Here is a 22,762-nt window from a genome sequence, read left to right as displayed (position 1 = left end):
CTGCAAAAGAAATTCCTTTCAGAACATAGTGCCAGACAAAGCTATGTTCCTGTGGAATTAGGAGGCATTCTCTTTACCAATAATGAGCTTCTCTTTTCACTGCCAGGAAGTTGAGAACAAATGTTGCGCTCGGTTACAGCAACTATGTCAACCATTTGGGTTAGTTGGGAGTCCTAGCCCCTTTCTTCACTCCTTATTCCCTCCCTCTCATTTTTACCTTATTGACCTTCCTGTATAAAGTAATTACGGCCAGTTACTCAAATACTGATGATAAAGTGAATAACTGTGACATTTCTATCATTCATTCAATGCAAATGAAGTGGCCATTATGACCAATAGGCCAAGACTACAGAATTACCTAGAGTCGTTTTCAAGAAATGGATTAAATAATTTCATCCATGATGTTTTTAGGTTTCAGAGTGACTGTTCACAAAATCTTCTTGCAACTCCAATCCAATGCATAAATTAGCTTGCATTAATAAAAAAGCTCTTTTCCTCTTTCCCTGCTATTCCAGGCCAATCAATGTTTCACTTATGACTAGTGAAGAAGAACTTCCAATGATTAGCCCAGGCCTTAAGAATTCTAAGAAGCATTCGAGTCAGCACTAATCACAACAGAACACAGTTCTGAAAGCTCTTGGCCTCTGGTCAGGTCAAACCATTCCATACGAAGAGCATTTTTGGAACTAATATTTCTGCTCCAGCTTTAGGACAGATCAAGCACGGCACAGAGAAAAATGAGCATCAGGCATAACGTCAAGAAAAGAGAATGATTCAAGTGGTAAAATTTTAGGATCTCTGTGTGAAGGTCTGTTTTGATTTTGGCACAATTTTTCATCCAACATTTATAGGCTGTGGGAGTAAGGAGAGCGATAGAATGTGAGCAACACTTCCAATTTTATCTTCACTGGTTTCACTTCACATGTTAACCTTTAGTCGTTTTTATAGGTTAGAGATTACTTTCTTTGGAGCGAAACTACAAAGATGCTGTTGAAAACAGATCCCAGTCATAGGTGGTTGTGGAAGGCCACAATAAAGAGAAGCTATTCTGCAGAAAGGAAGTGTGAGTGCATCTAAAAATCCTAAACAGATCTCTTACAAAAACTTTAATTCAAGGAATGTATCACAGGTGCAAAAAGATGTCTATCTGTGCGGTACTCTGGTTAGTCAAATTCACAAGAGACCAAAACTAAAAGGGAGGTTGCCTGGAGCCGCAGGGAGGGGAGTGGAGAGTTGTTTGTTTAATGGGTACAGAGTTTCAGTTTTGCAAAATGAAAAGGGTTTTTGGAGATGGAGGGTGGTGTGAATGAACTTTCGCCGCCGAAATGTACCTGTAAAAAATGGTCAAGATAGTAAATTTCACGTTGTTCCACAGCAATGTTTTAAAAGATCTTTTTTTAAAGACTTTAGGATTAAAGTGTGAGAGAGACAATGAAAAGAGAAAATGATGTACAAAGTAACTGATGACCTCCAGACTCCAGGGGAGCTGTTATCAACAGCCTAATAAATAAAATGGACCAGGACTATAGAACAAAACAAAGGCCGTGACCTGAATAATAGCTACAGCTGAGCGGGGACTGCTCAGCACACAAATGGTCAATGTCCCACTCGGGGGAGTGTGCCAGGTCCCACACATGAGAGTCATAGCAAAAGCAAAAGGGCAACAGTTGCCCTAAAGGGAGCCAACATCCTTTACATCTGTCCTCAACCCCAGCGCCTGCCCAGTGCCATGCTCCAGGCAGATCCTCTTGCTTTTCCCAGCTCTCCCAGCCCCAGGGAGCCTACTGTCCTTCGGAATATAGTCGAGGAGAGCCACACAAAGTAAAAACAGCCGAGCTTCATGTGTTGGGCACTGGTATGAACATTTTACATGCGACAGCTCATTTTAACTTCACAGAAACCCCATGAGAAAGGTTCTATTATTGTCCCTTTGGACAGATGGGGAAACTGAGACACAGAGACTTGAGTAACTCATCCAAAGTAGCAGGGGCAGACCAGCGTCACAGGGGGGCTCTCCACCCACCAAGCAACCCTGCCTCCCAGCCTGCATCCCTCCCCGACACAAACGCCCAAAGAAAATGAAAAATTAATTTGTTGATCCTCCTCTGCACGGCAATGGACATTTTCAGTGATTTTTCAATTTGGGGGAAAAAAATTATGAGGAAAGGAACTTTTTAGACACAGTTTGCAGAATCCGAGGATCCTCCTAGGGTGCCACTAAAAAAAAAAATACATGTATATATATTGTATTTAATATATCTGATGTATTAAAAATGTATTAGATGTATTAAAAAAATACATATATATATATATATGCATACACACACACACACACACACATACAGCCAGAATGAGCTGATTCTTAAAATATTACACTCAGATCTAGACCTTTCAGGGAAAATCTTAAAATCTGTATGGCGAAGAGAGAAAGGTGGAAGCTGGTCGCTACGGACGTTTAACAGTCCCCATTCACTGCTGGGGACAGATCTGGGCTTTGCTGGTCTGTCTGGGTCCGTGATGGCACGCGTCTTATCATACGGTCGGGGAGAAATCTCCACGTGCTGTCCTTGCTGGAAACATGGAGCCCCGCACTTGAGAGGCCCCCTGAAGAGAGGGCCACGACAACGGGAGGAGCCATCTGGATAGCCTGCCCACCCCAGTGCACACTCCCATGGCATAAAGCCTCCTCTGTTCCAGAGCCATCACGGCCCCAGACTACGCTGCTGCAGAGGGCAGATCCCCAGGGCAGAGGCCCGGACAGCACTTTCCCTTTGCTCTGGGCGGCGTCCAGGTACGTTAGTGGCCCTCCCCCTGGTGGTCCTCCAGCTAAGTTCCTCCAGATGAGGCAGTGAGTCTACGGGGCGGACAGGATGCTCCTACACCTTTCCTTGGTGACTCCGTAGGATTCCAGAATGCCCCACCCAAAAACCCCGAGTCCACTCCCAAAGCTTGTGCAGGCCTTCTCCGTAAGTCCGAACTCCCGAGGGTGTGCCCTGTTGTTGGCGTACACACTGCTAGGCACAGCAGTGGGGGGACGGGGAACGCCAGAGGCTGCTGTCTGTGTGGTGTGGATGGAGTTCCAACGTATAGGCTAGACCATCCACAGGGCTTCCAGAGAGAAGGGTGGGGGGTGACCTGACCAGGGACCCCCACTGGTGCCCTTCAACAGGCCATGTAAATGGTGGGCACTGGCCTAAGTCTTGGTACCCAGGACCCAGAAAAATGCCAGTGGGCAGGACATGTTCAAAACATATTTGTTGAATGAATGAATTGATCAATCCATCAATCAGCACATATATGTATAAACAGCTCATTGCTGTCCTCCAGTCCAGCCGTCCGTGGGAGAAGATGGCTTTGACAACAGAGTATCTTTTGTTCCCTGAACCGGAAGTAGATATAAAAAACAATGAAAGGAGAGTAAAGACAGATTTTAGGGTAGACAGAGGTAAATAAAAAGCTCAAGAGTGCCCTCAACACAGCAGAAGACACTCTCCATTGGTGAGAGAGAAATTTCACGAAAGAATAAATGAAATGCCTAGTAAGTTCAACCCCAGAGGGTCACCCAGGCTTACCATGAGAGCCAACGACTCAATCAACCAAAACTAAGACTTTTCTCATGAGACGTAAGCATTATGTGTTGGTTCCATAATGCTCATTCCTTTTTAAAAATTTAACTTTCAAAATACACACAGAGTCTAAACTATTTTCATTTGTATGTAGATTATGAACATACTGCAGCGTGTAAACATAAATAAATGGATGTTATTTATCTCAAGGGGGAATTATCTTTTTGGATTATTCAACACAATCTGTTCACCTATATACTTCCCCACTCTATTTTTAAAAGCTTCCCAATCTCATATGTCTATCAGTTGTTTCATGATCAGTTTTGCAAACAACTATCAAAATTTCGAGATGCCTGATAGTGTTAATTATTATAAATATAAAGGAATCCCAACGAAACATTTGTAGGATCAGCTCAATGCACCTTGATTGCAAAGACACAAAAGTATACGTATCAGATGGTACACTGAACTGGACCTGACACGCTATCTTTTTCATACGCCTGATGTCTGCAGTTCTTTAAGAAAAATGAACACCCTCTACCAGCCATGCTACAAGAAGGATAAATCACATCTGAAATCTCACACCAGAATCACTTTGTAAGTGAAGCGCTATAAAGGCAGTCCCAGGGAAAACTGCAATTGATCCACAGGGATAGCCATTCTTAGCTATCACACAACAGAAAAAGCACAAATCTTTCTCATTAGACCTATTTGTTTGCTGGAGATCAGATGTCCCTAGAATGATTCTTTTCCCCTGGATTTGCCTCTGGTGTTGAGCTGGCCTGTTGTGCATCTCTCATCATCTGCTTGCCCTCATGCTCCCATTTCTTCTCTGTCCCTCCTTCCTGCTGGATACACAAGAGGCCTCCCCCAGCAAAGCTTTGCCTTTCTTCCTTCCCAGCTAGCTACGCTATGTCTCTACAGTGAACTGATCTTTTTTTTTTTTTTTTTACTGTGCCTGAACCAATGTTGTGGTATTTAATTCCATAAAGGTTACGTATTTAAACAAACATCTTAATCTGATGACTAAAAAGTCATGGCTAGAAATTTCCCTACTGACGGCCCAAAGAACAACTAGTACACACTCTCATTTGGAATTCTCAATGATAGATGTGTAGGGTAATGTGCGCGCGCATGCACGTGTGTGTACATCCACGTGTCTGTGTATGAGGTGGAGATCTAGGGCATTGTGCTGGGTGCTGGGGAAGAGTGTGACCAAGATCCACGGGGTCCTCACCTTCATGCCACTTATATCCTAGTGGTGTGTACAGATGGGTGGCCAGACATGCATTTATGTCGCTAAGTGACCTGTTCTGGATTTGGGAAAGAGCACACGGTGGGGACACAGCCCAGAGGCCGGGAGGCAGGGGAATTTAGCCAGAGACAGAAGGTAGGGGAAAGGTGTCCCAGGCAGAGAGGCCAGCCAGTGTGGAGCCAGGGAGTTAAGTAAGAGCATAGCCCCAGCACGGGAACCGAAAGCTCAGAGAGGCTATATTATCTCACCGAACAAAGGGAAAGGCAAGATAGGAAGTTAGAGGTTTGAATTTGGGGATACAGGGCTTTTCAGACTCATTAAGACCGGTTTATATATATAAATGTAATGCTATCTTAATTTAAAACACCAATACAATGTGGAGAGAGCTAGGCAAGCAATTCCTACAATTTATATGGAAAAACGATCATGTAAAGATAACTGAATATTCTAAAAGAAAAGACTAGTGAGAAAGACTAATACTTTGAATAGAAAAAAATAATAATATAAAGCTTTAGGAGATAAAAAGTGTAGTGCTAGCAAGTAAATAGACAAACTGATTAACACAATGGATATATCTGAAAATGGCCCAAATTGTTAGTTGAAGCTACTAGGAGACAGGTAGAATTATGTAATCCACAGCGTCAAGAGACCTGACTGGCTGATCAGCTATCTTGCAAAAATAACAAAACTATTTTTTTGTTACCTCACTCCTTGCATGTTGAAAATCCAGATGGAGCAAAGCTTTAATATTTTTTTTTTATTTTTTTTAAAGATTTTATTTATTTATTTGAGAGAGAGACAATGAGAGAGAGAAAGCACATGAGAGGGGCGAGGGTCAGAGGGAGAAGCAGACTCCCCGCCGAGCAGGGAGCCCGATGCGGGGCTCGATCCCGGGACTCCAGGATCATGACCTGAGCCGAAGGCAGTGGCTTAACCAACTGAGCCACCCAGGCGCCCCTGGAGCAAAGCTTTAAAGTATGAAATAGTGAAAGCAGTAGAAGAAAACAGAGACTTATTTTATACTCTCAGAGAGGGGGAAACTTGTAGCCACATTTACAACATAGAAGCCATAAAGGAAATAATAAATTTTACTACCAAAAAATATAAAATTGTGTTACCGAAAGAAGAAGAAAAAAATACCATAACCAACATCAGAAGACAAGCAAAACGTTAGGCAAGGTATAAATTTTCTTTTTGTTAAATAGATTTTATGAATCCATTTTTTATAGATTTATTTATTTGAGAGAGAGTGTGTGAGTGGGTGGGAGGGGCAAAGGAGGAGAGAGAGAATCTTAAGCAGACTCCCCACTGAGCATGGAGCCCAATGCAGGGCTCAATCTCATGACCCTGAGATCATGACTTGACCAGAAACCAAGAGTTGCGGATGCTCAACTGACTAAGCCACCCAGGCGCCCCTGAATCCACTTTTTAAAAGGCTACCCACCGAATAGATAAAATAGCTAAGGGATAAGGCAAACATAGTTCACTGGAAAAGAATACAAATGACTTACAGACACATAAAAAGACTTTCAAACCCGGATCATAATTACAGAATTGCCAAATAAAGCAGTGGTGAATACTATTGCCCAGGAATATGACTGACAAAGGTCAAAAGGTTTGGTAACGAATAATACGGCTTAGCAGTAGAAAAACGGGTGCTTCCAGTTTGGGTGGGAGAATGAAATGATGTGATCACTTTTCCAGACACCTCGGCCAGTATCTATCAAAATCACAAACATCTTGCAAATGTCCCTGCAACTCAAAATCTAGGAACTTTTCCTATAGATAAAATCACGCACGTGTGCAAGAACTTGTGCACAAGGTTGTTCAAAAGGAGGTTGGTTAAGTAAAGAACAGCCTATTCATTCAATGGATTACTGCGTGGCTTTGAACAATAAGGCTGGTGTACATGCGCTGATAGAGAAACATTTTTAAGATACAGCCTTAAGTAAAAAAAAAAAAAAAAACCACAAACATGCTGGACAGTGGGTATAGCACGTCTTCATGTGTGTACAAACAAAAAGGACGTATATATGCACTCATATATGTGAGTGGACTCCTTCTGGAAGCTGAGAGATGAGAGCGGTTAACTTTTCATGATACGTTCCTTTGTACTGTTTGCATTTCTTACCACGTTCAAATATGACTTTAAAAAAGCTAATTACAAATAAAATTTCCTAGGGTAAAATGGATGCATTTCAGAGAAAAGATGTGCAAAATCACTTTAAAGAATCTGAAAGTCTCCCAGGCTGGAGCAAGGCTTGGCTGAAGGCACTAACCTTTCCAAAGAAAGAATGTGTCACTCAGAATTGGTGCTGGGCAGTAAATGAAGGAGAGAGAAAGGAGTGTCCATCCAGGGGACAGAGGTCCTCGCCAAAGTACTTCAAGTTCTGCATTCCCTTTGTGAAGGCGCTCCCATTATGGAGATGGATGCCTCGGGCAAGCTTAGCTTAATGCCATTTAACATTTTAAATGCAGAATTAAGTGCCCTTGCTCTAATTCCAAGATCACCAAGCGAGCTTCCAGTTATAATTAGTTCTCCTTTATAGATCTACTGGTGTAGGAAACAACTGTGATGCTCATCTGTGCGTTTGGGTCCATGGGATTGTTATCTGCCTTATTACAGAGCAATGGAATGACAATCCAGAGTGTTGTTTGTTTTTTAACTAAAAAACAAAAACAAAACAAGAACAAACAGGAGTTGCCACAGGGCATTAGAAGCAGTGACATAATGAGATCAAGCATTTTAGAAAGACCACGCCAGCACAGTATGGCAGATGTGTAGAGAGGGGGCAAGACTGGGGGCAAGCCCGCCAAGTAGGAAGGGGTTGCAGTATTGTAGGCAAAAAAAAAAAAAATGAGGATATTTTTGTCTCCATCGGGGACAGTTTTCTCAACAGGTACTATCCACCTGTACTTTTCAGGAATTGCATCGACGAATCCACATGTTCACTTCTGCTCAGAACACCTGCCCCTGGATGCGTGTTCTGACCACGTTTCAGCTCCCCTGGGACACAGAGTCTGACACTGAGACCACGGACGTGAAAGCCACACCCCACCTCGCCGCCCGGGGCCCCTTCCTGTTATGCCAGGCTCCTGGACGCTCTGTCTCTCTGGCTGTGTTAAGCTTATCAAGCCAGGTTAGTAGGAAAGGTCATGGTCGACCCCCGGGCTCTGCAACCCAACATTTCTTCACAATCCGTTAAAGGGGCTTTGCAGCCGGGTGCCTGCCTGCCTGAGTGTGTGTGTGTGTGTGTGTGTGTGTGTGTGTGTGTGTGCGCTGGGGGCAGTGGGGAGGAAGATAAGAAACACCACCAGAACCAGAGGTAGGAGAAAGAAGAGTGACAAAGGAAAAAAGCCCAACTCAGGAGCGCAAGGGCAGTCCAGGAGCAAAATCTTCCATCACACTCAGACTGGGCTGGTAGCCACAGAGCTCCCCCGTGAACCTGGGAGCAGACTACAAAGGGGTCGTGGTTTGGGCTGCGCTGGCCAGAGAACCCAGAGGCCAACACGCCGCGCTCCCTCCGGCCCAGCCCTGCCCAGCCCTGTTCACGCACTGCACAGATGAGTGCACCCGGGGAAGCGAGCGACAGTCAGAGAATTCGGGTGCAGGCCCCTCTGCCACCTCGCAGGAAGGGACGCAGGGGCACACGAAACAGAGACAACTTTGGTAACAAGAACTGGAGTTTAGAAGAGCCTACCTTTTGAGAGTGCACTATGTTTCAGAGGCTGAAAACCAAAATTCGACTATCTTTTGATTTAAATGATACTCTTGTAAAATCGTCCAAAAACGCCTCATTGTGTTGTTGATGTTGAGAAACTATCACAGACGACAGACACGATGGGTCTCTGAGTAGCCAGGCTGGCTAATGGCGTCAAAGGACTAACACTTCTTCTCTCAGTTTCTCATCAAGAGAAATCCAGAATGATTAAAACAAAATTAAAAGTCTGGGTGGGGATGTAATGCACAGCATGGTGACTACAGTTAATAATACTGGGTTGCATATTTGAAAGTTACTAAAAGAATAGAATAGATCTTACACTTTCTCATCTCGAAAAAAATATTTGTGACCATGTGTGCTGATAGATGTTGACTAGACTCATGGTGCTGATCATTTCTCAGTACCTACAGTATCAAATCATTATGTTGTACACCTGAAATTAATGTCGTCTGTCCACTGTACCTCATCAGAAAAAGAAAAAAAAAGTCTAGGTGGTTTCAGGAAGTAAATCCTAAATTATTAGGGAAATTTTACAGTTCCAGATAATTAAGTCTGAAAGGACCACACCTTGGGGAGTTTTATATACACGTTTCTATCTCCATAGACACATCACATACACACAAATAGAGTCCTGGTGTGTGTGTGTGTGTGTGTGTGTGTGTGTGTGTGTGTCCCAAGGATTGTTGGGATATGAACCTTATAGGAAAGCGTGGGGTATAGAATAGCAATAGGTCCTCATTTGCAATAGAAAAGAGACTCTAGATGGTGTGTGATTGTTACCATTTTTATTCTATACGAGAAAATGCCATATACTCAAGGGCACACAAATCATTTATCTCTTGATAGTCTAACGCGTGCTGCAGGGGGAGATGGTGACGGGTGTCAGGGGAAAGACACGGGGAGAAGCCCCAGTCCACCTCCTTCCCACCACCACACTGCTTAACATGTGAACATTTATTTGAATCTTTACACTTCTCCTAAAATTGCTTGTGCTCTTGAGGCCAAATTTGGGTGAGTGGGGCTGAGCAAACAGAGCCCTAAGCGAGATATTGGCTAAGGTTCTATCCCAAATTACACTCCGTTTGACCGGAGAGCCCTGCACAAGCCAGTCAACCTGACAATCCCTCCCAGGCTGTCAAGCCCTTCCCCCTGGCTTCAGAGTGAGGTTGTGCACGGAAACAAGCAGATGTCTGCATGGAGTCTTCCAGGTCCCCAGAGAGAAGCCCTGCTTGAATCCAGAGCTATGTCCCAGTGCAGGCCATGCACAACATACAAAATGGTAGCAGAATGAAGTCTAGATGTGAGCCAACAATCTTTAAGCTTGCTCAATGGCTCAGTCATTGAGCTCAGCCATCGATCCTGGGCAAAGAGAAGTCAGGGGCAAAAAAGAAGGTGGGAAAGAATAGGTATGCTCTGGCCGCTGGTCTTTCATAGGTGCTAAGACAGGCTTTGTACAAAGGGCTGTGGGGCCCTCCACTTACATAACCACCCCTGACTGTGGCAAAGATACCATCCCACCTTGCTGCCAACTCATAAAGGTTTTCTCTGCAGCCTGACTTCTGTGTATGAATTGCTTAGAGAAGAGGAGGCTTGAAATTTAAAAAACAAAACAAAACAAAACCAAAACACTGTAATCTAAACAAACAAACAAAAAAATGTATTTCCTCCAACGTGAAGAGAAGGCCATTGCTTTGGGATCAGTAGCTCATGCACTTTTGAATTGTTCTGTCTCTAGTAGAAACAGCTTGGTGTAGATTTGATCTAGTTCTAAGCTTGTCTGAGCACTGAATCCAAAGCCCTTGGTTTACATCTGACAAGCTCAGGCGCAGATAATAAGGGGCTGCTTCAAGATCAGGTCACTCCTGACTCCAGCTCTCTGTGACATCTGGGTTTTTGTTTTGCTTTTTTTATTTTTTAAACAGGTATACTCAGTACCTATGCATTACTTTCCTTCCCAGCTCACAAGCACTCACGCCTTCATCACCCAGATCAATATTTACTGACTTCCCTGTCCCTTGGACAGCCCAGAGACCAAAGTGGTAAGAAGGCACCCTGATTATGTGAGATCTTTGCCTTCTTTAGTGGAGATCGATCAGCAATCAAATGTAGAGTGAAAATGATCAGGCCACTGCAGGGCTCAGACCTCTGCCACCTGGGGGGTGGGATTTGCACGTTAAACTAGCTAGACCAAGTAGATTATGAAAATGGTCAATCAGCTATTAACCCAAGGTTCCGTTTCTTCCTCACCCTTTCGCTCTCTCACACACACCAAATGAGTAAAAAAAAAAAAAAAAAAGCGCCTGTCGAAATAATCTCTCCCCAAAATCATCCAGTTGATTTACAAACATCAAGAGGCACCAGAACTTGGCATTGCACTACAAGGGCCAGCAGGTTCAAGGCCACCTTCTACCCTATGGTTTTTGAACCTACGAGAATCTCTCTAGAGACGTGGTAAGCTAGTCTGAGGGCTAACGTCAACGTGTGGTATTCGGTCCTGGTTTAATAGTGGTTTTTTCGCTAACAGCAAAGATGAGCAATGAGTTAACACTGAGGGCCCTTGCTTAGTACCAAAGGCCAAACAAAAACAGAAACAGAAACAGAAAAACAAAAAAAGGAAAAGAGAAAAGAAAGAAAGAAATTCCCCTTCCACAACTAAACAAGAACTCTAGGTTTTATACTCTGACGACCCAGATATAGTCAAAGAGATCATACAGAATGTTCCTGGGGAGAAAGAGACCTCAATTCGTAGCTGTCCGGCCAACTTTTCAGCTTAGAAAACGTCTTTACAAGGAAATATTGAAACAGATACAAACAGAGGTTTATGGGATAGAAACAGTGAAAGATTTTAAACAGAACTAACTCAGCTCTGGGGAACTGTGACCACATTATCTCAACTCCCCATTACTTGCTTGTAATAACACATAACCCAGGCCCTTCCCCTAACTCTAGTGCTCTGAATTCCCATAAGAAAATATCACTTTTCGGAGAAGAAGAAAAAAACTCAAACACATTTTCCTGTACAGTCAATGAGAGGTAATGGGAGGGAGAGGGGAAGAAAGTCGGGTCAGAAGGGTCGAGGGGTTTTTGTTTTACCCAATGTAATAAAAACCTCCTTAATGCAGAGATTGAAGATATAAGACCAAGGAGGCTTCAAATGGTTGTACTGAGCTGAATTCTGTAAATACCTCCACTGGGAAGACAGCGTGTTTTCAACCCCAGCTTGCAAGTTGTGTTAATGCTGCAAATTAGACTGCCTTATTTATTAACAAGTCCAGTGTGGCTTATGTAACCACACTCAAAACTTACTCTGTGCATCTTAAATGCATGTAAAGCACAATCCAAAGTTCTAGAACCTCCAGTGTAGGGCCTGAGAAGTAAACATCAGAGTAATAAAAACGGATGCCTCTCACCAAATCCTTCCAAATGCCAGGATATTTGTTTTTAGTACAATTAATTGCAGTGGAAAAGCTTACTAAGGTGAGGGGGCCAAAATCAATGTATTAATGACATCACATTACAGTCACTTAAACCAAGCCAACAATTTATTGCACATAGAAGCTCTGGCAGCAGAAGCTGCAAATTCTATTTAGGTTGTACTAAAAGGAAAAATATTACACTTGTCTCCAAATATGCCCCCCCAAATCAGAAACTACCACCCAAGAAATTCAGGGAAAAAAGGCCATCATTGATCTCTATAAAATAAGAGCGATATAAAAGTGAATGCCCCCTTTCACCACCACGTAAATACACTTAACACTTGATGCTACTAAATGATACACTTAAAGATGGTTAAGATGGTAAATTTTATGTTAGGTGTTTTTGACCACAATAAAAAAGAAACGTGTGATCTGTTTTAACCACGCCTTTTACCACTTGAGTGAGACAGAACTTGTCCTTTGCAGTACATTTTGGCACCTGATACTACAGAGATTCAATAGCCAGTTACATAACTCCAACAACAGGCTTGACTCTTGAATCCCACTTATATGTGACAATGGTATCATTTTTAAATTTAATTTAGCATGGCTTTGGTATAACTACGTCAGAGTAACAGAAGCTGACGCTAAGCAGCGGTGTGATGTTGGGCAGGTGTGATGCATCTCTATAGACAGAGAGAGAAGAGAGATGTAGGTAAATAGATCATGTTGGTGGGTAAAGAGTATGAAACAGATTACAATGACAGAATTTTTGATAAAACAGGCTCAAACGATGACTCTAAAAATGAAATGTCAACTTGGCTTAAAATATGCACATAGAAGCAAAAAATAAAACTCTCTCTCTTAATGAGTCTATGCACATAGTTTTAGAATGTTCTACCATGGGCTCTCTCTGAACCCAAAAAAGCACCATGGTGTACTTTTCCCCAAATGTATAGATATTAAGTGATGTACCATTTTTAAATGATAGAGTAAACTGTTGCTTCAGCAAATTCCAATTATAGTTTATTTACTTCCATTTTTCCTATTGAAAAAAATAGAAACATGAAATTTCAGCTAAGCACCATTAAACTGGAACTTTCAACCAGGTTATTTTAGGAATACCACTGGGTCTCATAACAAAGTTAAAAAAAAAAATTGTAATTTGGTTCCAACTGTAGCTGGTATCCATTGGCCAAGAATGTAAAAGCTGTTCAAACAAATATTAATATGTAAGAAAAAGAGCCAGATGGTGTCATATATGGATGACAGGGAAATAAGCTCATCCACTGATGTCATTTTGATATCAAAACAACAGAATTCAAAATAATTATATGAAGTGCTTCCCAAACAAGGATTTTGGTACATTTTACAGGACACCAGGGCACAAACTGGCTGGGCTCAAACAAAGCTGAGGGGCAGAGCTGAGCACAGACTTTTTCTCAGAACTCACATCTACCAGCCCCATCAGAATCACTAAGGAACGTAATTCCCCATCCCAAACACTAACCCTACACACCTCCCCACGCTCTCAATCTTAGTGGATTTTCAAATCAAAAGAAAAAAAAAAAGAAGAAATGAGGAGTGCCGCTGACAACAAACACTTGGGTAAAAATAAAAAAGCATCAGTTTTTTAAAGTCTGGAGATAGGAACCTGCCATCAGATATTACAGAAACCACAGCAATTGTGAGAACTGATAGAAGAAAGCTCAGCTCCAATCTATTGATTTCATCAATACCAGGCAGCTAAGACCACTAAGGTTTAAAACAGTGTTTTTTTTACACTTAAAGAGAGTTTTATTTTCCTTTTCCCCCATTAGGGCCTAAAAATATTACAGTGAAAAAAAAAATGTTACAGTGAAAATGATTGGCTCGATCCCCTTTCCTCCCTCATTATAGATGCATCATCTAATACAGAATTTCAAAACCACCACCAACAAAACAAGACGTCTGACTGTATAAAGGCACTCTCCCCGGTCTCAAAATAGTCCAAAAGGCTCTGAATTCCATATGGCTTCCTCCATCTGACTACTGACCTCCCATCTCATGAAAAAGACACAGATCCTGATAGAAGGCCACAGACACTTTGACCAGGCCAGCCAGGGCTAGTACAGTTGGGGCCCTGCCCACCCTTCCTCCAAAGCTGGATCCTTCCAAAACAAAAACAAAACCAAAACCCACCCAGATCCCAGCCTCCTGGATCCAGCCTGACAGTTGGCTCCTCCCAGCACATCTCAGCTCTGCTAGGCCTGCACATTCCCCTCTATGCTACTGCCATTTCCTTCTGCCCGAGCCTTAGACCATGAGCATCACCAGCAGAATAAACAACAGAGGCTAGGAAGGTCTCTTACTTACATTAAAAACAGGTTATCTCAGTCAACTACGTTGGCAGAAACAGGGTGTGCGTTTTCTGGGGAGGAAAAAAAGCATGCGCACTCGCCAACCGGAAGGCCACAGTCTAAGCCCTACTTTCAGGGCTGCCTATCTGAGCATCGAACACCATATGGAAAACCGGGAGAAACTTTGCCTGACAATCCTCTGCATGGATGAATAAAATCTCATGCCAGTGAAATGTAGGCAATGACCAAGTCCCTTGCGGGGGGGGAACACCTCTAGGAGAGGTGACAGGGAATACTGGGGATGGCACTGGTGAGTTCCTACTTGGTAATGTATTTGTCACAAGCCGTCAGAATGGGAGGACAGAAATACACAACTCTGCTTCTCCCTCAGAGCAAGACAAGCTCAGACATTTCCAGGGACACAGGGGTCCGTCCCATGCTAAACGGCAGCATTCTACACCCTGCTTTATCATCCAACCTAGTCCTGGGATAGTATTCAATCAGCAATTGAGATTTATAGTCCAAATGGTCTCAAAATTATATCTCTGGGAAGTCAAGTCCAAATTAAATCAGACCAGGCTTTTAGGCTTCCGACAAGCACATTTTCTCTTTCAAGAGAGCACATTTCAACACTCAGAACTTCTCCTCTTACAGACCATTTTCCAGGCCAGCTCTGGATGCCATCTCCTAACAAAAATCTGATCTATAAAATGAAAAGGGAAACCGGTGAACTCCAAACCTCAGCGAATGATGTTTAAGGGGGCGACTCTAACCTCCTTCAACAGATTTCCAAAAGTTCATTATTTTAACCTTCTTTCTAGTAAATATTACTGGAACTTCTAACCCAACATACACTTAGCACCTTAGGAAAGAAAAATGTCCAAAACTAAGTTATTGCATAAGGAAAGCCTAAAGCACACCCAGCAGGGCTTGGAAATACAGAGTGTATACAGAATCCCTCCTCGCAAAGAACATATGTATTTATGTTACTGACACATACAGTATACTTAAAACTTATGTCCAACTGTCCACCTCTCCCCCACGTTAGCAGCCCCAAGCCAGAGAAACAGGTAACTGACAGATGGCCCAGCCCTGCATCTCCCATGTACGTCGGACTTCTCCCCAGACCTGAGACAACATTCATGCCCCGGACAGACACGCCTGGCCAGCCCCAGCCCGAGGGGCGAGGAGAGAAGGAAGGAGGAAGAGCACCAGGAACTCACATTTCGGTGATGTTCTCAGGGTCTGCACTGTTAGGCTCCAACCTCGGAAACGCCACGATGCCCGGAGAAGGGTCGCTGCACCAGATCCGAGAGGCGCTGCATTTGCAGGACGTGGGACAGGCGAGAGCGGCCCTCCAGAAGCCCACAACCAGCCAGCAGAAGCCCCAGAGCCGCGCCATGGCGGGTCCATGCCACCTCGTCCAGGACGACATCCCTAGCCGCCAGTGCCAGCCCGAGTCGGACTGAGTACGTGTCGGCGCGCTGCACCGGCCGGCCTCCCCTGCCCCTGCTTGGGCGGCCTGTGCCGCGCTCGCCGCTCCCTTGCCCCGGTGCCTGTCGCGGGCGCGCAGAGCCGAGCGTGTCCGGGGCTGAGCGTGTCCTGGCGGGCGGCACCGTTCACAGTGGCCGGGGCATCTCGGGCCGCCTCACAGGGGGCGCTACCGCCGCTCGGAGCTCCGCTGCGGCCGCCGCTGCATGGCCCGGCGCGCCTCGCACCCGCCCGCGGCGCTGCCGGCACTCCCCGGGACGCAGGCTCCTTGCTAGACGCGCACTGGGATCCGGGACGCACCTCGGGGCTGAGGACAAACAGACACGCGTGAGACTGAGCGCAGGACCCCATACAGCGCGCTCGCGGCACCCCCACCCCGACCCCAGCCAGGCGACTGTGGATGGATGCGTGCCCAGCTCCGGCCCCAGAAATAAACTTGCCCCTCGATGGCACTGACGCCGCCGAGGTCGCCGATGTGCCCCCCCTCTCTGAGGTCGAGGGAGGGGAGACAGGGCAAGGGTCCCCGAGACAGGATTCCATGGCACAGGCCGGGCGAAGGACCCTTTAAAGGGGGACGCGGAGACTGCCGGCGGCGGAGATGGCTCCGCGACGGGGGCCCCCAATGATGCTGCAGAATCCGCCACGGCCGCTGGGCGCAGGGGGCGCGGGCAGGTGGCGCGGCGCGTCCCACCTGGGGAGCCGCCACGGCCGTCCCGGGGGGTGGGGGGGACAGCGAGGGCCGAGACGCCGGAGGGCACTGTCCGCGCTGCTCACCCGGGCTCCGGCGCCCACCGCCCGCCCGCGGCGCCTGGGTGCAGGCTCCTCCTGCCGCCGGGCACTGAGCGCGGAGAGCGCGAGCGAAGGAGCGAGCGAGGCTCCTGCTCCAACCCAATTCCGGGAGCCGCCGCCGCCGCCGCCGCCGCCTCTGCTACTGCTGGCGAAGTGACGTGAGGGCTGACGCAGAGCAGGGGCAGAAACTCCAGAAAATTAGTCTGAAATCCAAAAACACACACGCTCATGCACACACAAACCCATAACACCCTCCAGACAAAAGCAACAGGGAGGGGAGGGGAATCTGGGGGCGAGCGGGGAGGAGGGAGGCATCGGTGCCACTGGCCAGGAGCAGACAGCAGCAGCATGTGGGAGTTCATACACGCGCACACACGCACACATCCTGGCTGGGTAGACGCGCGCGCCTGTGTGTGTGTGTGCGTGTGTGTGTGCGCGCGCGCGTATGTGCGCTGAGATCCAGGTACCTCCGAGATGGACCGTTCCACCGCTCGACGCCTCTCAGTCCCTACTTCACACCGCGGTCTCTTCTACCGTCGCAGTAGAGGCTGTCTCCTTTTTTGAAATGGAAACCGGGCTCGGTTCAGCTCTGAAAAATGCGCTGATTCTTATTATAGGAATCCTCCCTCCCCTCTCCCTCCCCGCTGCGTTCTCCTTTTCCCATCCTGCCTAAAAGGGAGGGCGAGCTAGCCTAAAAATAAATAAATATTGTAAACACCAAAACGTGTTCAGCATTGGTAACCAAGGATAACCGCCCCCATTCCGGGGGCTATTTGGGGATCCGTGGTTTGGGAGGGTCTCCTGTGGGTGCTTTTGCAGAGGGAGGGGAGTCTCCAAATGCAACTCTAGCTCTCTAAGTGGGTCTTTTTCCTGCCGTGTTCCGGCATCACACGCCGGGGAAATAGAGACATGTGAGGGGAAGGGAGCGCGCCTGACGCGTATTGGGTTCCCGAAATGCGCGGCCGCAACCCCGGCCTGTCCGATGTGTGGCGCCGCGTCATTTTCTGTCATCCTTCAGCCTGGCAGGGTTCGGCCGTTCCCAGATCGTCGCTTCACTCCCCGCGATGCCCACCCCCGCCCCCGCGGGGCACCCCGAGCCCTTGCTCCCCTGCCGTACCTTGCGCGATTTCGTGTGTGCGCGGGTGTGCGCGAACGCGTGCCCTGCGCCCGCGCTGCCCAGAGCACGACAAGCATCCAGCTACCGACAAGCCCGGCGCGGGCAGAGCCTCGGGGTCTCACTAGGGACAAACGAGGCGATCCTGGAGGCTCGGGTGACAAACCGTAACTGCTCTGCGGGCGCAGTTAAATGATGGCTGCGGGGCATCCGCAAGCCTTGTCTGAGAATCCGTCTTCCCTATTTGCGGCTCCGAGAGTCTGTTTTTCCGCAGTCATTTAAAAGGGAACTGGGAAAATGCACCGCAGTGCCTGACACTTCCGAGGGCTCTGGTGCCCCCGCGCGGGGAGAGAGCGCCCCGCACGCTCCGGAGCACCAACCCTCCGCCGCGGCCGTGGCGGGCACTGCGCGGGGGGCGCGCTCTGGCGCCAGATGCGCAACCAGCGGCGCCCCACGCGTGCGCGCCCCTGCCCCGCCGGCACGCCGCTCGCCCGGCCTCGCGGAGCTCCTGCCCCGGCGAAAGGCGGGCAGCGCTCAGCTCCAGAAAGGGCGACAGGGTGGGCTCTCGTGCAAAAGATAAGAATGGTCACCGATCTGCTCGCAGAGGCTGAGGGTGTGAAGGATCCAGAAACCCGAACATCAAGGTGAATGCTTGCATCTTGGGGATGCCTTAAATATTACAAGGGAACGGAAAAGCATCTTGCGGGGGGTGGCTTTTGTACAGACCCGGGGCGCTGAGTGTAACCGCAGGAAACCCACGCGCAGCGCCCCAAAATCTCGCTGCAGGGCCGGAAGACAAGGCCGGCAGGTCTGCCTCTTTCCACCGTCACTCAACTGACATGCATCGTGTGCTGAAGTTCATTTCTCAGCTCGGCCCCCAACCCCTGCTGGGTGAGGACCTGCTAAGGAAGGGAAGCCAAGGGAAAAACTGTCTTGGTCCAAGACACGCAGTAACACTCACCCGCCTGTCTTGCCAGTGCCCTTAATGGAGCTGCCCCTGCGGGACACCTGGGGGAGGGTGTGTACCTAATTACCCACCTCTCTCTCACACCCCCACCCTCATCCCATTTTTTCTCAGAAATGGCCCATTTGCACCCTAGTGGCTGCAGAGTGTCAGTACAGCAGCTAAAGAATCGAAGGTTTCAGAGTGGTTTGCAGACCAGATTCTAATTACGTTGGAATAATTTTAGAAGTTGTATTATAACATATACATACTACTATTATATTTAGATTTTAAACATACCCCACTGACTATCTCCCACTTGAAATTAGAACTGGCTGCCCCACTTCTAACCACACTTCCCCTGCTCTGTTTCTTCCATAGTACCTACCATTGTTTAACAGATCGTTTACCGGGCGCCTGGGTGGCTCAGTCGGTTAAGCGACTGCCTTCGGCTCAGGTCATGATCCCAGGGTCCTGGGATCGAGTCCCGCGTCGGGCTCCCCCTGCTCTGCGGGGAGCCTGCTTCTCCCTCTGCCTCTACCTGCCACTCACCCTGCTTGTGCTCTCTCTCTCTGTCAAATAAATAAATAAAATCTTAAAAAAAAAAAAAGACTTTCTTTTAAAAAAAAAAAAAACAGATCGTTTACCTATTTACTAGGTTTATATAGTTTATTGTATTTCTCCAAGCGGAATGTAAACTCCATGAAGGCAGGGATCTTTATTTTGTTCATCGATATATCTGAAGGACATAGTGGGTATTAAAATATGTGTGTGTGTGTGTGTGTGTGTAATGAATAAATGAAATAAGCTAAAGTTGCGATTCCTCAAATAGGCCCTCTTCACTCTCACTTTCTTAACCTATAACCCTGCAAGTGTGTCTGAATGATTGGCCCTGGAGAGTCTCCCTCCAATCATCAGAATCTCAATTTTCTCGGTGCTATCCCTGCTGTTAGCACTTTGGGGAGTCTGACTTTCTACCTCTTCTAATAGCCAGGTATGTTCTAGCCTGGGCCAGGGAGGGATCTCCCCCCCATCCATGCTAGTAACTCAACATCATGCACAATACCTGGAAACATCAGGCAATCAATAACTATTTCTCAACTGATAGAATTACGGATCTATCTCAATTTTAAGAACCACCAGATCTTTCACAGACATTATTTCAGGGATCCTCAGACCATGACTTTGTAGGAGATGATGAATATTTTTGAGATGGACAGCCACTTTGGAAACAAAGAACCATTTCTTAAAAAGTGAGGCATAGTCCTACCATATGATCCAGCCATTCCTTTTTTTTTTTTTTTTTTTTTGTATTTGTGAGAGAGAAATAAAAGCCTATGTCCATACAAAGACTCTTATGTGAGTGTTCATAGCAGCTTTGTTTGTGGAGGCCCCCAAACTGGAAACAACCCAAATATGTATCACCAGGTGAACTGGTGAACAAACTGGGCATACCCACACCATGAGAGGCTACTCAGCAATGAAGAATCTCAAAATAATTATGCTGGGTCAAAGAAGCCAGACAAAAAGGAGTACCTACTGTACGATCCCATTGTCATAAAACTGTAGGAAATGTGAACTATCATGACAGAAAGCATATCAGTAACTGCAGGTGAGCAGAGCAGAGAGTGGAAGGACCCAGAGGGATCAGCCACACAGGCGCCCAGGAAGCATTGAGGATGATGAATGTATTCATTATCTCGATTATGGTGATGATTTCCATATTATCAAGTTGTGTGTCTAAATATGTTTAATTTATTACATGTCATTCAACCAAGCTATTTTATTTATGTTTTGAGAGAGAGAGAGTGTGTGTGTGTGTGTGTGTCTGTGTGCACCAGCAGGGGGAGGGGCAGAGGGAGACTCTTAAGCAGGCTCCACGCCCAGCACGGAGCTTGAGGCTGGGTTTGATCCCAGGGCCCTGAGATCATGACCTGAGCTGAAATCAAGAACCAGATGCTTCACCCACCGAGCACCCAGGCACCACTCAATAAAGCTATCTTAAAAAGCAAGAAACAAACACTGCCCTAGATCCTCCAGTCATCAGCTTCTTGTTCTCATTGGAGTGCTAGTAGAACCTCCAATTTTAGGAAGCCATTATAAAGTTCAGAGGTTTTGTAAATAAGATCAGAATCTGTAATGTTCTAATAGTAGAGGGACCTACTATGTAATACCTTTTACATTCTGGAAAAAGATTGGGGACACCATCATTTGTAAGATGGGAGAGAGAGTGGCCCACACCTAAAAATAGCTTGAATGTGCATTAATAGGAGAACGACTCAATAAATTATACTTCCATTCTTTATACTATTCTACACTTAATTAAAATGAGTTAAACTATAAACAGTAACCTGGAGACGTGTCTATAGTCCATATTAAGTGAATAATGGAAGTTGCATGGCAATATTGAGTCTGAGTCTACAGAGAAAGCCACTGTTTGTGAATGTGTTTGCTGGGGTGTGCATACAGAGAAAGGAAGTCAGAGAAACATTTATACCAAACACATCAGTAACCTAGAGGGACCGGAGTTGTTTGGAGGAAGAGGACAGACCAGAAAACTTGTAAGATGTTTCTTTGGCACTAATAACCTCCTTACCCACAATGTGTCTTATTTTATCACCCTTTCCTCTTTTGATTGATCTTTCCCTCTGATCCAGAGTTATTCTAGAGTCCCTCCCTTTTGTGGAGAACAACTGAATCTAAAAGCATGTTTGCAATCTATAAATAATGTTCACCACTGCATGTGTCACTTCCTCAAGGATATCTGTATGTTAGTAGAAGACACTGGAGACATAATCCAAAGGAGTTTCGGGTGCCATGCCATCCACAAATGGGGGAGTATTTGAGGACTGAAGACCCTCAACACAGGCCACAATGGAACCAGAGGCTGCTTTATGATTAGCCCTACACTTGCTCCCTCTCATTCAATCACCTCTTTTGTTGTTCAGAAAGTTTCCAGCTGCTTCCTATCCCACACCCTCCAGCTCTGAGTTAGGGTCTCACTTTTCCCCAAGTCTGCCCACATAGTCTGAGAACCACATGCTGCCCGTCCCTCTGAACCCTCATCCCACTTCCTGTCCTTCCTGAGTCCCAGCCTTCCACTTTTAACTCTTAGTCACACATTTAGCACACACTAAATCAACACAGACTTATGGAGCTTTTACAAACAGCTAAAAGGAAGAGCATACAGAGAAAATTCGACAGAGCCTCAGGAAATTGGAATCACATATACCTAGGTGTCCCTGAAATCTAAGTTTTAATTATTGATCTGATTAGATCTCATGGTAAACTCCAGATTGTTTTCCTAGTCTAGGTCAAGAGTCTTATATCAAGGGAGTTAGTTCGCTTATTTCTCAATAAAAAGTTATGCTATGCCTTTTCTGTGCCACTCAGCCTAGATTTATTGGGATAGGCAAGTGTTCCCAGTTCCAACTCAACTGACAATTACAGCCCATGCAAAGATCAGTGTTTATGGCCATATCACGCTTCGAGTTGACAAGCCACAAGCATTCAATCATATCAGACTTCTACAATTTAGTAACTAAATGTTCTTACAACTGGAGTAGCTGCTCCTTATTAGTTTTTTGACCAGTATCCTTTTAGACCCATGCTGTCCAATACGGTAGCCGACAGCTTGTGTGGCTCTCGTGTACTTGAACTATGGCCAGTCTAAAATGAAATGTGCTAAAAAATAAAATAAAATATGCTACAAGTAAAATACACACATTAGTGTAAAGACTTAACAGGAAAAATGCAAAATATCCCATTAATGATTTTACATTTATTTTGTGTTGAAATGATAATATATTGGATTTATTGGTTAAATATATCACTATCAAAAACTATTGATGTACTATATGTTGGCTAATTGAACATAATAAAAAATAAAAATAAATAAAATAATCACTAAAATTAATTTCATCTGTTTCTTTTTACTCTTTTTAATGTGGAGAATGTATTTACTTTTATTTTTAAAAGTTATCAACTCAACAATCATCCTTCTTAAAAGCCCCATTGTTATTATCTTTGACTCAATGACCTAGATCCTTGGGTCTCTTTGAATCTTCTGCTTTTAAAACCTTGAATCTGCCATCAACTGTTCTTCCCATATTTTTTCACCTGCAGGT

At 45.7% G+C, this 22,762-nt stretch overlaps 1 protein-coding gene across 5 annotated transcripts in view; it reads right to left on the bottom strand.

Moving 5' to 3' along the window:
* Positions 1–15,900, bottom strand: part of NTRK2 (neurotrophic receptor tyrosine kinase 2) — a 321,206-nt gene extending 305,306 nt beyond the window's left edge. For 3 of the 5 annotated variants that reach the window (XM_044920358.1, XM_044920359.1, XM_044920360.1), the window contains exon 1: positions 15,522–15,733. In XM_044920358.1, coding sequence (XP_044776293.1) covers positions 15,522–15,733 — 212 coding nt within the window. Of the gene's footprint in view, positions 1–15,521 lie in introns of all 5 variants that reach the window. The other 2 variants (XM_021677950.2, XM_021677951.2) reach the window with 1 other exon arrangement.
* Positions 15,901–22,762: the final 6,862 nt, after the last annotated feature.

This window comes from Neomonachus schauinslandi, chromosome 13 (genome assembly GCF_002201575.2).
Source record: "Neomonachus schauinslandi chromosome 13, ASM220157v2, whole genome shotgun sequence".
Lineage (NCBI taxonomy): Eukaryota > Metazoa > Chordata > Mammalia > Carnivora > Phocidae > Neomonachus > Neomonachus schauinslandi.
Note: the sequence above shows the minus strand (reverse complement) of the source record. Positions and strands in the feature narration are given on the sequence as shown.